General features: G+C 40.0%; 1 protein-coding gene across 3 annotated transcripts in view; it reads left to right on the top strand.

The window, feature by feature from the left end:
* Positions 1 to 15,394, top strand: part of KLF12 (KLF transcription factor 12) — a gene marked incomplete at both ends in the record, with an annotated part of 318,174 nt that overhangs the window by 282,931 nt on the left and 19,849 nt on the right. For all 3 annotated transcript variants that reach the window (XM_080689233.1, XM_080689232.1, XM_080689231.1), the window contains one exon: positions 12,644 to 12,801. In XM_080689233.1, the coding sequence (XP_080545359.1) occupies positions 12,644 to 12,801 (158 nt within the window). The remainder of the gene's footprint in view (positions 1 to 12,643; positions 12,802 to 15,394) is intronic.

The raw sequence follows: 15,394 nt of genomic DNA, 5'->3' as shown, positions 1-15,394 counted from the left end.
CTGTCAGTCTCCCATCTCTGTAGAAAAAAGGTGTACTAAACAATCACATTGGATACTATGGTTGTTGTTTTCATTTTGTTTTTTGGTACTGACATTAAACGCAGGAACATTTTACTCTGAGCTACACCCCAGCCCTATGTATGCATGCATGCATGTATGTATGTATGTATTTTTGAAACAGGGTCTCACTAAGTTGCTGACTGCCTGCTACAGTGCTGAAGCTGGTTTTGAACCCGCGATCCTCCTGTCTCAGCCTCCCAGGTACTGGAATTACAGTAATGCACCACCACACCTGGCTTTGTGTGGTCATTCTTGATGCACAAATTGAAGAAGTTACTAATTTTAGCACCAGAATTAATGCAATAGGCCAAGACAACCCTGAGAACAGAAACCTTCCAGAAATTCAGATATACTGTGACTTCCATGTGTTGTAGAACTGGCAGAGACGTGAGTCATTTTATACATATTTGTGGTATGTAGATAAGTAAACCCTATACCTCACTAGAATACCAATGCCCTGAGGATGACTTTGTAAGGCCATTTGCTTTCCTATGATGAACGCACAGGAAATAATTGTTATATTTTATTGGATCAGTAGTGTTAAGATGAAAAACCTATATAAGTGACTACTGATTTACCAATTTTTCCTAGTAGAAAAAAGCCAAATAATAGGACATAGTATATTTGATCATCAATAAACACAGTGCAGGAGATGAACTATCATCTTAATACATGAACAATTTACTGTTCTTTCCATAGGGAAGATTTGATGTAGGAAGAGAGATACAGACTAGAGCTACTAAGATTCCCAGGCTCTTAATCATTCAAAGACACTCATTTTTCACCTTTTTCTTGGCTGTGAGACTGCCAGTAACAATTACCTGCCCTACCTAGCTCTATGTGGTTTCTATGATAATTTTCTAAGTGTGTGTGTGTGTGTGTGTGTGTGTGTGTATAATTATTATGCCACCTGAAGTATTTGATAGTGTATACTAACTACACTGTAAATGGGACAGGACACAATTGAGCGTTGAACTGTAATATCTACAGTCCTTTGATCCTCAGGACTGTGGACAGTGTTTTGCCTCTAATGGAGAAGAATGAAATTAGTAAACAATGTAGATATTACTCTTTTTTTAAAAAAAAAAGTACTTTATATATTTATTCCATGAATCAGTCTCATTTTATTTATTTATTTTTTATATTTTTATTGGTGCATTGTAATCATACATCACATTGGAATACAAGACTTGAGAGGATATACAAGCACACATCATCCAATTAGCCCTCATCCAATCCCCATCCCATTCCCTCCCCCTCCCTCGATCCCATGCTTGGTTGGTGATTATCTTTGATACATTTGTTTATGTACCTCATGTTTTAAAGAGGTTCCATCCTCCCCCATCCCATCCCCTCTGATTGGTCACCTTTCTACAACTCAACCTCCTCCTATTACCCCTTTCTTCTGAGCCTGCCGTGAGGCAAGGCCAGTGCTGGGGCCTCCGAGGCTGGGATTGGAGTGGTTAGGCCAGTGCAGGGGACAGCGAGGCCAGGATCGGGGCGTCCCATGAGGCAAGGCCGGTGCTGGAGCCAGCGAGGTCAGGATCAGAGTCTTCTGGGTGGCCAGGCCACTACTGGGGCCGTCAAGAGTGGGATCGGAACTTGCAATGCGGCATGCACAGAGAAATATCACAGAAAATAAAAACCAGATGCTTCCCCTAATTAGCAAAAACAAGATATTATTCTTTAAGACTTGCAAAGTAGACATGTGGCCCTTGTGCTTAGGTGAGTAGTGCACAGGCTAGTCTACACTGGCTGGATAACATGGTCTCGAGTTTGGTGCAGGGAGTTCAAGAGGAGATGTTGGTCAAGAGCAACTCTGTGGAAGCAGGCTGAGAGCAAAACTGAGCGTGAAAATAGAGTGTAAACACCAGCAAATGATTATCACTGAAGGAATGATTCTGGTGTAGGTGGATCACTGAGCTCAAGGCCAAAATTGAGGCTAGCACACTTTCCAATTTATTCTACAATACCAAATCCAGATAAAGATATCAAGAAACCTATGCACTGATATTTCTTATTCTTGTAGATGCACAAAAGTCCTCAACAAGAGACAAGGAAACTGAACCCAGCAACATAAAAAGGAATATGCACTGTGACCAGTGAGCCCTAAACCCAGGAACGAGGCAGGTTTAATATGGAAATCAATCAGTATAATATACCACATGATTGTCTCAATAGATGCAGAATACATTTGACAAAATCTAACATCCTTTCAATATAAAAACACTCATCACACTAGGAATAGATAAAAGATGTTTTGGAATTAGAGTTAATGGATGCACAGTATTCCCAACATACTAAATTCTACTGGATTATATACTCCATAGGGTGACTTTTGTAACACATGAATTGTAAACTAATAAAGTTGTAATTAACCAAAAAGGGATGAGGCAGCAGAATATTAAGGAGTGTAGGGATATATTGGACATTGGGTCAGCTTTATATTCTTTTCATCTAATGAAAACAATCTTCATGAAATCTCCATTCCTTAGTCACTACTAACCCATTTAGTCATAAGTTTTCAATTCTGTGAATATTTCAATGAAATCTACACAGGTATTAAAATAGGGTGGAAATCATAATATAGGCCTTATGGCCAGGCGTGGTGGCGCACGCTTGTAATCCCTGCACTTGGGAGGCTGAGACAGGAGGATCGCACAGGTTCGAAGCCAGCCTCAGCTACTTAGTGAGGCTTTCAGCAACTCAGTGAGACCCTGTTTCCAAATAAAATATAAAATAGGTCTGGGAGTATAGCCCAGAGGTAGAAAGCCTCTGGGTTCCACCCCCAGTACCACAAAAAATAAATAAAAAAATAACATAGGCCTTATGTATGTTATTATTAATGTTAGTTAATGTTGATTAATATAATATTTATAGAATATAATAATTATATTTTATTATATTTAAGTTTTTATAAATATTTCACATCTGGTACAATGAGAAAAAATGAATTAAATACACAGTTGAAATACGGATATCAGAAGATCATAAAGATTAAATGTCTAAGATGCCTTAGCTGATAAAATATAATAAACTATGAATCATATGTGTATTTTCAGACAAGTCCTTTATATTTTTTCCACAGGAAAAAAATAAGGATTCTTATTTTATTTTATTTTTGGTGGTACTGGGGGTGGAACCCAGAGGCTTTCTACCTCCAGGCTATACTCCCAGACCTATTTTATATTTTATTCGGAAACAGGGTCTCACCAAGTTGCTGAGAGAGAGCCTAAGTAGCTGAAGTTGGCTTTGAAACTGTGCGATCCTCCTGTCTCAGCCTCCCAAGCGCGGGGATTACAAGCGTGCGCCGCCACGGCTGGCTACGATTCTTATTTTAATTTTTCTTCAGAGATAATGATATGTGCTTAATAATCTCAAAACTTCAATTAGAAATCTGCAAATTAAAACAGATTAAACTTTCTCATGCTTTTCTCCATTTCATATGGGTTTTTCTTTTTTCTCCATTTTAAAAAACAGCATGGGTTTTTTTCTACATTTCATTGGTAGTTCGCCTAGCTCAAGAAGGGTTATGTGATATATACATTTAAAAATTACTATGTAAAATTAAAATCATACGGTTTTGTGCTTCCAATTCATTTTGGACTTTTTTTGTTTTGTTTTGTTTTTGTTGTTGTTGTTGTTCTGTTTTGGTTTTTTTTTGTTTGTTTGTTTTGGGGGTTGGGATTGAACCCAGAGGCATTCTACCTCCAAGTTGTACCCCCAACCCTTTTTATTTTTTGTTTTAAGACTGGGTCTTGTTAGGTTGCTGAGAGTCTCAGTAAGTTGCTAAGGCTAGTCTCAAACATTCAATCGTCCTGTCTCAGCCAATCTTATAATTAAAGTGGAGTGAGCTGGGCGTGGTGGCGAACACTTACAGTCCCAGCATTCGGGAGGCTGAGACCAGAGGATCGTGGTTTGTGGACAGCCTCAGCTACTTAGTGAGGCATTCTGCAACTTAGTGAGACCCTGTCTCAAAATAAAGAATAAAAAATAGGGCAGGGGGTGTAGCTCAGAGGTCGAATACCCCTGGGTTTCATCCCCAGACCTGAAAAAATAAATAATAATAATAATAATAATAATAATAATAATAATAGTGGAAGACAAACATAAAAACCAAAGCAAACAAGAAAATAGGGTAGAGTTTAGGGTGAGGCTTCCATCTCATGAAAAGGAAAAAAAATATTAGTGTTGCCAAGCAGATTTTCTTCCATACTAAGTAGTAATTATCAAAGCCGGGTGTGGTGGCACACTCTTTTTTTTTTTTTTTTTTTTTTTTTTTGGTGGTACTAGGGTTCCTGGAAGCCCTTCTACCTCCAGGCTACATTCCCAGACCTATTTTTATACTTTTTTAAATTTGGAAACAGGGTCTCGTAAGCCAGCATGGCTGGCTTCGAACCTGCATGATCCTCCTGTCTCCGCCTCCCAAGCACGGGGATTACAAGCGTGCGCCACCACTCCTGGCTGGCACACTCTTTTAATCCCGGCATTTGGGAGGCTGAAACAGGAGGATCCGGGTTCGTGGACAGCCTCATCTACTTAATGAGGTCCTTTGCAACTCAGTGAGACCCTGTTTCAAAATAAAGAATAGAAAATAGGGCTGGGGATGTAGCTCAGAGGTAGAATGACCGGGGTTCCATCCCCAGTACTGTAAATAATAATAATAATAATAATAATAATAATAATAATAATAATAATAAAGCATATAGATCTTTCTACAGCCCCACTAGAGAAAAGAAAAGTCTTGGCTCTAGGGGTCAGGAAGCCTGGTATCTGACTCCAGTTATGCCATTCATTATGTAGCTTTGTGACCTTGGTCAGTAATTTGTCTAATTTTTCAGAGTCTCAGTTTCTTTCTCTTCTTCCAAATATGAAAGTGGGTCACATGAATATATCTACCTCCTCTTCCAACAATAATTTGGCAGATTACTCAAAGATCACACTTTTTATAAGAGAAATAAAAAGCAGGTAACATGTTCCTTCGTCTTTTAAATGGGAAGCTTTCTTGTTTTTCTCCAGAATTCAAGTACATGGCCATTTTTTGGTGAGAAAAATGCCTATTTGCAGCAACAGTCATTTTGACGGCAAAAAGCCCATGTGGAGCAAGACCAGTGAGTTCTGTTGCTCTCATTATTTATATATCCCCATATGAGCAATAAAGACTTTCAATAATTTATGTAAGCCTAAGTACCAGATAGTTAGCTGATATAATTTCAGTGCTCTTTAATAAAATAAATCTCTGGTGTAACATAGATCTGGTTAATGATCAGCATAAAATGGATGGAAGCTTGTTTTGATGGTCATGTCAAAAGTTCATGGTTGCATTACAGTATCTCATTGGAACTCTATAGAGAGCGTCTTATATATGTTTAATGTTTAAAACATGGAGTCTCATTGTACACCGTCTTGGCCTAGAGTGCATCATAGGACTACCTTCTTAGTGAATTTGCCCAATAGAAAGATTCTTATGATAAGGAAAAATGAACCTCTTTTGTGAGGGGCGCTGTCTCAGGCCAGCTGTGGTTGCAGGGAAGGTTTCAGTGGTGAGATTCCCCAAGAAGAAGAAAGAATATGGTCTCACCATCCAGAGGAAAAGAACAGCAACTTTATTGTACAGAGCTGTCTCTTTGTAGGGTTCTAGGCAAAATGGCACACATCATGCCAGTGTAAGGTATGTATGAGTGTTGCATATTACCTAGTCATGCTTACATAACTATATGCACATCTGCAGCTGAATGGGATGACCTTCCTAGCCATTCTGATGTAACTAAATGAGTATAGAGGGCTTCTGGGACAAGCAGGGTCAAGTCCTCACTCCTGATCTGTACTTTTTCTTGGACCCACACCTTCACCTTTCTACCCATTACTTCCCTGGAGCAGTGTTACCATGAGAATGCAGTAGAAGTGCTTGGAAATTCCTTACAGAGGAGACAGTGCTCCCCAGTCTCCTTCCTGCCTTCCTTTCCTTTAACCTTTTCAAACATCTATTGATAAAAGACATGTATAAGATCATATCTGTTTGTGTGTGTCTGTGTGTGTGCATGTGTGTGTGTGTGTGTGTGTGTGTGTGTGTGTTTTACTAGGGATTGAACCCAGTGGTGCTCTACTACTGAGTGACATCCCCCAGTCCTTTATATTTTTTAGTTGGAGACCTGGTCTTGCTAACTTGCTAAGGCTGGCCTTGAACTTTCAAACTTCCTGCCTCAGCCTCACAAGTTGCTAAGATTAGAGATGTGCACCACCAGACCAAAACTTGTACAACAAAGAGAATTTACTTTTTCAATTCAGCATGATTCTTGAGGATCTCCAAATGAGGTGTGTTCAAGAACAAGACAAATAAGGTAGATATAAAGACCTGGTCTTGTAGGTAATAGGGAGCAGAAGAGCAGGGCCTGCCTTAAAGACATTTAGATTAAAATTATTACTTGTAGTGCTGTTCTCACCTAGAAAGTCTTTCCAGATTTGATATCCCATTCTACAACTCCTGGCATAAAACACAATTAAAATCCTAATGCTGTCTGGAGAAATTCTATGCTCATGTTCTTCTAGATATTTAAGCAAATTCTGTGTCTTCCACTCAGTATGTTAATACAATTTAGAAATTCACACTCATTTCAGAGTCCTGGTTTTGTCCTACATTATGAATTGCTTTTGTGCAATAAACTCTTTGCAGTACATGGTTGTTTCCCCAAAGTGACTATTGTGAATAGATACCCTGCATCTGAAATAGATTTTTGTTTTGTTTTGTTTTGTTGGTAGTCCAATTTCATTGTAAAAGTTTGATAATAAAACCAATGATAGCTCGTGGCATTAGTGATTCATTTTTGTCTTTTTTATTTTCTTTGAACTTTGTTAATACAACTTAAACTCTTACTTGCTAAAATACAGTACATTAAAAACAAAGCAAAAAGATAAGCCTGTAATAGTTTTGAGTTTTTTAATGCTCTAGAAGTGAAATGGGAATATACTTAGTGGCAGCTGTTCTGTTTAAGTAAAACCATGAATTCATCCCCGCTTTCCTCCCTCCCAAACGGCCTCATTGGTAAACCCATTATCTTTTAATCAGTTTAGTAGAAGGTTTGTTTGTTAAAATAAAACACTTAAAAATACATTTGGGGCATATTCTGTTCATCTGAAAAAAGTACTAAACCATAGTTTGAATATACACTACTGCTGAGCTTTTTAACATATTTTAGCAAATTCATGAATTGCTGTATGTCTATACATTTTATGAGAACATTTTCCACCGAATCCAAATTCAAGTGTGAAGTGGTACAGTTATGTCTTAGTCACAGCTTCCAAAAAGGATAAAAACTACAACTAATCTTCAAAGCTGTTCTATCGTGGTTTTCCACAGGAAACTCTACATGTGTATAAGAAGAACTTATGCTGGTTTATTTGTCCTGCTTTGGAATATCGCTACTGGGAGTGTGATAGTGTCTCTAAGTGGCACTTCTTTCCTAACTTATATCACAGAGTGGACACAGTTTGATGAGAGCTGAGTCAGTGTAGTAGGGAAGATAAATCAGAAGACTCCTGCTTCAGAGAGCCACCTGCTGGCTGAGAGAAGCCTACAAGATAACACATATGCCTGGGAGATTTCATGTAGATCCTGGCCAGCTGCAAGTCTCGTCCACTCTTATTTGCCTATAGCCTTGATAATTCATCCTTAAGATGGTGTTTGATTTACTAACACATACTGAGATATATTCTATGACAGGAGCTAATTCAGAAATCCCACAGGTGATACTTAATAATTTTAATATAAACTTTGAAAGTAGGATTTTTTTTTAAACAATAGTGCTTTATTCAAAAAAGGTTAGTTTAAATGTATACAAAATTATGGTGTATTAAGTGTTTTCAAAATACATACTTCTATAGGGAGCGGTTATCTCCTCGTAAATGCAATTATCTATTAGCCAAAGTGTGTTTAGATCTAGATAGCAAAAGAAAAAGGGATTCAGAAGCGTGACTATGCAGGCTCCCAGCCCACACAACAGTCAGAGTGCTGCTTTGAAAATTGGATTTTTAAAAGACAATGCTCCCACTCTTCTGAAGGTAACAGGCAACTCAGGATTCTTTGGGTTAGAATTGTAAATGGACCAGGATGGCAGACAAGGAATTAAGTCTGTGGCATTGATGGGCATTTTAACACGTGGCATTAAAAACAATAAACTTTTTTTCTGGGACTAAATATATACTTTACAATAACCTTAAGAAAATACTTCCTTAGCCATGTAAAAATAAATTTGCCAGGCGTGGTGGCACACGCTTGTAATCCCCGCACTTGGGAGGCTGAGACAGGTTTGAAGCCAGCCTCAGCTACTAAATGAGGCTCTCAGCAACTTAGTGTGACCTTGTTTCCAAATAAAAGTATAAAATAGGTCTAGGAGTATAGCCCTGAGGTAGAAAAGCCCCTGGGTTCCACCCCCAGTACCACCAAATAAATAAAAATAAATAAATAAGCTCTTTTTTATGTATTTTTGAACTCATACAGATACATTTTCTTTCTAAACAAACATTTAAGTTGAGTGATGAAAGTTTTAGTAAATTTTATCTTAATTTAAATAATTTTAACAAGTATTTTGTTAGGTAGGATAACAGCAAACATACGGAGTGCCTGAGAGTGTTTATAAAATGGTGTACCTTAAACTTCTCAAGAAGGAAGTCTGTCTTCCCATTGCAGGCTACACTTAAAATGCGGTTGTCTTACAGGATTGGGTTAGCGGGTGGAATTTAAGTGATGACAATAATTTTATTGCTTTTTGACATAGTATTGTACACAGATCTTCAGCCTGTATCTTTGTCTGAATCGATATAATGTAAGAGTTAAGATGGAGCTTGGAGCCAGCATGTGGTCCAGGTCCTGGTGACCCCGCTGGCTTCCCTTGTGTTGGCCTTCCCCTCCTCTGTGCTCAGCTTCATCAACTCTAGGGCAGGACCACTAAGGGTACCAACCTCAAGGTGACTTTGAGGCTTCAAGGTCATAGGACACAGCCTGACACATGCTGACCCGCTCTAAGTGTCCTTTCTTACTAGTGTCCTCAGTACTCTCTCTATATATCTCTTCAGAATTCTATTGAGACTATGTGTTTTAATTTGCTAAAGCACCTTCAATTCCAGTGTTTTCTGGTCTTATTTTCAATTTTTTTGATGTGTGTCCTCTTGCCTTGAAAGAATGTCCTAGTCTTTTTTTCTTTTCAGTATTACTACCATTTTTCTAACTCCTGTAGGAAGTAGTTTCAGTGAAGGGCATCTCAGCACACAAAGGTCACCCATGACAAATGGTCTCTTATTACCTGCTGATTACAGTTAACCCTGATTTCCTTCCTGGCAGCCACGAGTGCCTTCTCTTTGACTAGCACTGTTTGTGGATGTGGCTCTCAGCCTCTCTGGGTTTAATTCTAATTTACGTTGCCATTCCAAGTGGGACTGTTGTGCACTGGCAGCCATGATTCACTCCTCTGTTCTCTGCAGATCTAATTATTACAGTGTGGTGTGCAAGGCACCCTCAGGCACTCGGGCACCGCTCGATGTGGTCTAACCTCGGGGGAGGGGAGTGCGCCTCTAGGTATTGTGCCTTTGAACTGTATAATGTCTTTGGTACTGAATTTGGGGACACAGGAGCAGCTATTTCACTCTGACTTGGTCACACTGAATGACCGCTGAAGAACATTGGTAGGATCGTATATCGTCACACACAGCAGAGGATTACGCGTTGCTGTTCTTTAGAGCAGGCCCCATTTTGAGGCACAGAAGTCAGGTCACGGGCAATTGAGGAGACCTCAAGCCCCTTCTGAATAGAGGACACATTGCTCAGGAGGCATGGGAAGGGCAGAGGAGAAACACAAAAGTGTGACAACAGTTGTGCTATTACCAAAAACCCGGCTGATGGGCAGCCCCAGAGTGGCCAGTACAGGGTAGCCAGTGCGGCTGAGAGCCAAGGTCAATCCTTCCCCTTCTCCTACTAACCCCAATGCTTGCTAGAACCGAAGGAAGGATTTTTTAAGTGTTACTTACTAGCATTCTTTGCAGATGACACAGTGGCCTCATACTGAGAATTTTAATTATAAGCAAGATTGTTAAACATTCTGCTTTTAAACTTGGAGAAAGTATCTGAGGCCCTCATATACTTGTGCTTTCATTAGCTACCTAGACTCCCTGATGGTCCACCACCAGGCTGTGTGTAAGAATGTTGTGCAAAACAGTGTTGTTGACTTTAATTTGAAGGAAACAAATACCTATCATTTGCTCAATTTTAAAAAAGATGTTAAACATCGTATAGTACAAGAAATAACTTCCTCTTTCAAGGTCTCCATTGCCAAAACCTGTATTTATTTTTATGACTGCATAGTCAGGAAATGAATTTGGTGTTGCCCTCCTGTGGCACGCACAGTCTTTCTCCTTCATGGGAATTGCACCCAGTGCTAAAGCACACCTCACCGTTGCTGGGAATAAAGCCATTTTATCATGGGGCGAGTGAGGCACACTCTTTTGACTGTTTTCACAATAGACTCCAATCCCCACAACTGAGTCAGTTGTATGGAAAACCTCAAGTCTATGCTGCTTGATAGTGAGGTTGGCAGGTTGCCCTGTACAGTGTCTGTTCTTTCTCTTTAATGTAGATTGTGCATAAAACCATGTGACACACAGTTAGATGAACTTCGTTTCTACTCTCTCTGATCTAATATATAGCTTCTGTGTCCTGATCTGTTATTAGTAGAAAGGAAAAGATACATTGAAAACATAAAAGGCAGAAGTACAGAAGGAGATGTTTTTTAAAAAAAATTACTGGAGCAAAGTAATCGTGCAGTACTAGAAACAGTCTATGTGTCCATTAGTTAGAAAACAGATTTAATAATTCTCTGATTGGCATATTTATAGGACTCCGACCATACCCCGTTAATGTCAGGAGTCAGTAAACTATAGCTGTTGAACCAAAGACAGCCCACTGTTTTTGTACATAAAGTTTCATGGGAACCAGGCTTCTTTGTTTACATATTGCCTGTAGCTGATTTTATGACACATTTTCAGTTGATTACTTTCATCAAAACATCTTATGGCCCTCAGACTTGAAGTATTTTTTATCTTGCCCTTTATAGAAAAAGTTCACCGAGCTTTGATCTAAGTTGATCTAAGTTTCATCTGTTATAAAGTACAATTACTTTATGAACACTAGTAAAGACAAAAATATTCCAGTTACACTGTGTAACAAGCCATCTACTGCAAGTAGCATCCTGGTTTTAGACATGTTTAAATATGCAAAAGTACACCTGTGGATTAGTAAGATGTAGTAGATAGCACTTCACATAAGGGAATTACAGCCTTTGTGTCAACATGGGCAAATCTCAGATGCTTGACTTTGAGTGAGAAATAAAGCAAGGACAGGACAGTTTGCGGTGGGACGTGAACACCAGGACTTTCTATGATGCTTACAACACCCACAGTATGAAGAACTTCTGTAAATGCTCCTATGCATAGGTGAACTAACTAAAAAGACCTGAAGAAAATTCATGGTAGATCTCTTCCCTGGGCAGAGGAGAAAGGACAGGATTATGGAGAAAGATAAGGGGAATTCATCTTTGTCCATGATACTCAGTGTTTCAAAGAAGAAATTAATTAATAAAAACCACCAAAGCAGCAAACCATAAGAAACTGAAAGAAAATATGTCAAAACATCAACAGTGGTAAATTGTTATGGTAGAAGTATAGCTGATTGCTTTTTTTTAATCATATTTCACTGTAATTAAAAGAACTTCATGGATAACTTAAAACGATGAGTCATCTTCTTTCTGTCTGTCTCCATCAACAGAGATTAAGGATTAAAAATGGTACATGTTAATCAATTACCTGACATTACAAACTAATCCTGTTTTTCTAGGGAGGCATTAAAATGAAACAACATACAAGTCAGGACCAAACTTCAGAGCTAAAACCTTTTTTTCGTAATAGTAGTACAGCTAATCTCTAAATACAATGCACTTTATTCCTCACCATGTAAAACCACCAACCCCAAAACTTAAATGTCAGGTGCCTTTTCCTGCACAGAAATAGCCTGGCATGAGTCACGTACTGACGCACTCATGTCACTGCTTCCAGGCTTTGCTGTTTTTTGAAATGTGCACTGTGACTTTACAGGATGTTAGATGTTGTCACTGTGTAGCTCAGACCCTCCTGTCACGTGTTAAATACATTCATCTTGCCCTTTGTCTATATCAGGACTTCCTAAAATGTTCTTTAGAAGAGACACTCAGAAGTCCAAAACTGTGAGTGTTAATTTACCACCACCCAACGACTTAATCAGATCGCCAGTTATTTGCTAACCTACCACTACTTTCTCTTGGTTTTAGTTTGTTGTGATTGCTTTAAGCACATCTTTCTCTCCTTGGCAATGTTTCACCAGAAAAAAAAAAAAATGCCATGCTCTCTGCCTTTTGAGATTAAGAAATGAGAAGTGTCCAAGAAGGTGGTGGCAGGCAATGTCCTGGTGGCCACGCGTCCATGGGGCTGAGGAGTCGGGCCATCCGGCCCCAGATGGAGTGGCATGCTTCTCACCCTGTCACTCCACTTTTTCTTTCTCCAGTTCAATTTCACCGTTTAGTATTGAGAGCACAAGACGCCAGAGACGGTCTGAATCTCCCGACTCCAGGAAACGGCGGATCCACAGATGTGATTTTGAGGGCTGCAACAAAGTGTACACCAAGAGTTCTCACCTGAAGGCTCACCGGAGGACACATACAGGTACAGCTCCGTGGGGCTTCTCACCTGCGGGTCAGGGGCGCCCGGGGAGGGCCGCTCACTCCTCCCAAGCCATCAGGGTGCTGTTGGGCACTTTGTACTCATCTGTCATATGTAACATCTTAAATTTAGTTTCTTCCAGCCAGATCCTCCACCCTTAGTTGAAGAAAACAAAAGCTTAAGTCTTAGTGTACTTTAAACCAATGAAACATTTTTTCATTTTTTAAAGACTTTAAAAGTGGTGCCAACAAGTGACCTCATCATCTTTCTCATAATCACCAGTTAATCAGTATGTGGTTTGTTGTGCTTAAAAATGTCCACATGTGCCCAGGCATGGTGACACATGCCTATAATCCTAGTACTTGGAAGGCTGAGGCAGGAGGATCACAGGTTCATGGCCAGTCTCAGCAGCTTAGCAAGACTTTCTTTCAGTGTAATAATTTAAAAAAAAATTTTTTTTGAAGAGCTGAGTATAGCTCAGTAGTAGAATCCCTAGTACAAAAAAATCAAAACAACAACAAAAACTAGTTCAATGCTTAGTACAAGAAAAAAAAAAAAAAAGCCCACATGATGCAGCCAGGCACGGCCATACATGTCAGTAATCTAGTACTTAGGATGCTGAGACAGGAAGACTGAAGATTTGAAGCCATCCTGGGCAACTTAGTGAAACTCTATTTTAAAGTAAATAAATCAGGGGGTGTAGCTGAGAGGCATAAAGCCCGTAGGTTCAATCCCCAGTACCACAAAAAAGAAAAAGAAAAATGTCCACGTAGTACACCAAGCTGAACAATATTATCGTCCTCCCCAAAGGCTGGTAAGTTACCTACCTCCACACTCAGATCATGTGTTTCTCCTTTCAATCCTCTTCCTCCAGAAAGCAAGCCAAAAAAAAAAGTAAAAATGACGCATGCGTACGTCTGTGGGGCGTCTTAAACACATTTCCACATAATTCTATTTGATCCTCACTGGCATTTTGTTGGATGGGCAGAGGAATTCCAGTATCCACGGTTCACAGCGAGGAGGTTGAAACCACCCGGGCTTCACTGACGCAGCCACCACGGGCCCAGCCACCTCACCCCACCCGCCTGCCTGTCTAGGAAATGAGCTGAAGCATCTTTGCTTAGCCCCTGCCTGCGCTGTCCTCTGCCTGCACAGCGCCTTCTGGCTTCAGGTCTCCAGGGTGCTACCAGTGTGTGCGCACTAGCGAGAAACGGAAGATGGGAGGAAGCCCACTATCACACCATCTTTCCTATAAAGAGCGGAATGTGTGATGCTCAGAGGCCCAGCTGAAACAGGGAAACACATCCGCACAGGACCAGCAAACCCCATCCAGTTCCTGTCCTTGTCCACAACCAAGTTTCAGCATCTCTTTCTAAATGGAAACTTCAAGTGTAGCAGATTCCCGTGTGGCTTGGTAGATAGTATTCCCATCTCAACACATTTAAGTGACCGTGTGACGTAAGCCGTTTCCCAGCTTAGGTGGCAAAACAACCTCCGTCTCCCGTCGGCCTTGTTTCGGCTGCTTATTTGGCTCATGTCGTTACGCCACCGATTTCGAAAGCTGCACTATGCAGTCAGGATGCTACACCTGGAGGCATCTGTGTTTTGTGGTGAGGTTAAGCATCAGAGCCCTGCCTGATGCTTCAGGAAAGCAGTACCAGATCTGGAGTTTATTTTGCTAATCTAACATGTTGTATCTTTCATATTTCTATGACAGTTCATTCAACTTGTTTTCCAGATTGTCTCTTTCACCTTTCCTCTGTCTTCTCAAACCTTTTCCTTTTCTACTGAATTCAGGATTCTTCTCTCTTCATTGATTCTGGGCTTCCCCATGAGAGGGTTTCATATGTTTCTTAGGTGCTATTTTTTTTATTCTTTTTTTTTCTTTTAACAGTTTTTTTTTTATTGAACATAAATAGTATACATTTAAACTATATTTGGTGCCCTCTCCCCCCCCCGCCCCCATTTTCCCTTCCCCCCTCCCACCAATGGTTGGCCAGGTTAACCATGTCTTATTCATAATTTTACACATGTTCAGATGTAGACCCTCATTAATCAAGATCAGCCTTCCTCCTCTCCTATCTTTCCATTCAAACTTTGCTGGTATTTCCCCTCCATTATCTGGAGTCCCATTGGTATCCTCTGTGTTTCCTGGTTTGGGCATATTAGAGGAAACATATGTACCTTCTCCTTTAAAGTGAGAAAGAGAAAGAGAGAGGTGTGTGTGTGTGTGTGTGTGTGTGTGTGTGTGTGTGTGTGTAGTAATTGAAACCAGGAGAGTTCTACCTCTGAGCTACACCCCCAGCTCCATTTTACTTTTTATTTTGAAACAGTGTCTTACTGAGGTGCTATGTGCTGACCTTGAACTTCCTCTTCTCCCAGCCTCCCAAGTACCGGGATTACACATATGCACCATCACACCTGGCTTTAAATCGGTTTATTTAACATAAAAAGCAAAGAATGAAAAGGACATGGAAATCAAATAAGCTTATTCCATCCCACCAGCAGATAGCAAACACAAATCAGGGCAGGAAGTGTGCTCAAGCAGTATTACTGACTTTTTATGGGAACATTTCAGTGAATCATCACCTATTTT

The sequence above is a fragment of the Muscardinus avellanarius genome (assembly GCF_963383645.1).
Source record: "Muscardinus avellanarius genome assembly, chromosome: 2".
Classification (NCBI taxonomy): Eukaryota; Metazoa; Chordata; class Mammalia; order Rodentia; family Gliridae; genus Muscardinus; species Muscardinus avellanarius.
The sequence above is the reverse complement of the archived record's forward strand: the minus strand, read 5'-3'. Positions and strand labels throughout refer to the sequence as shown.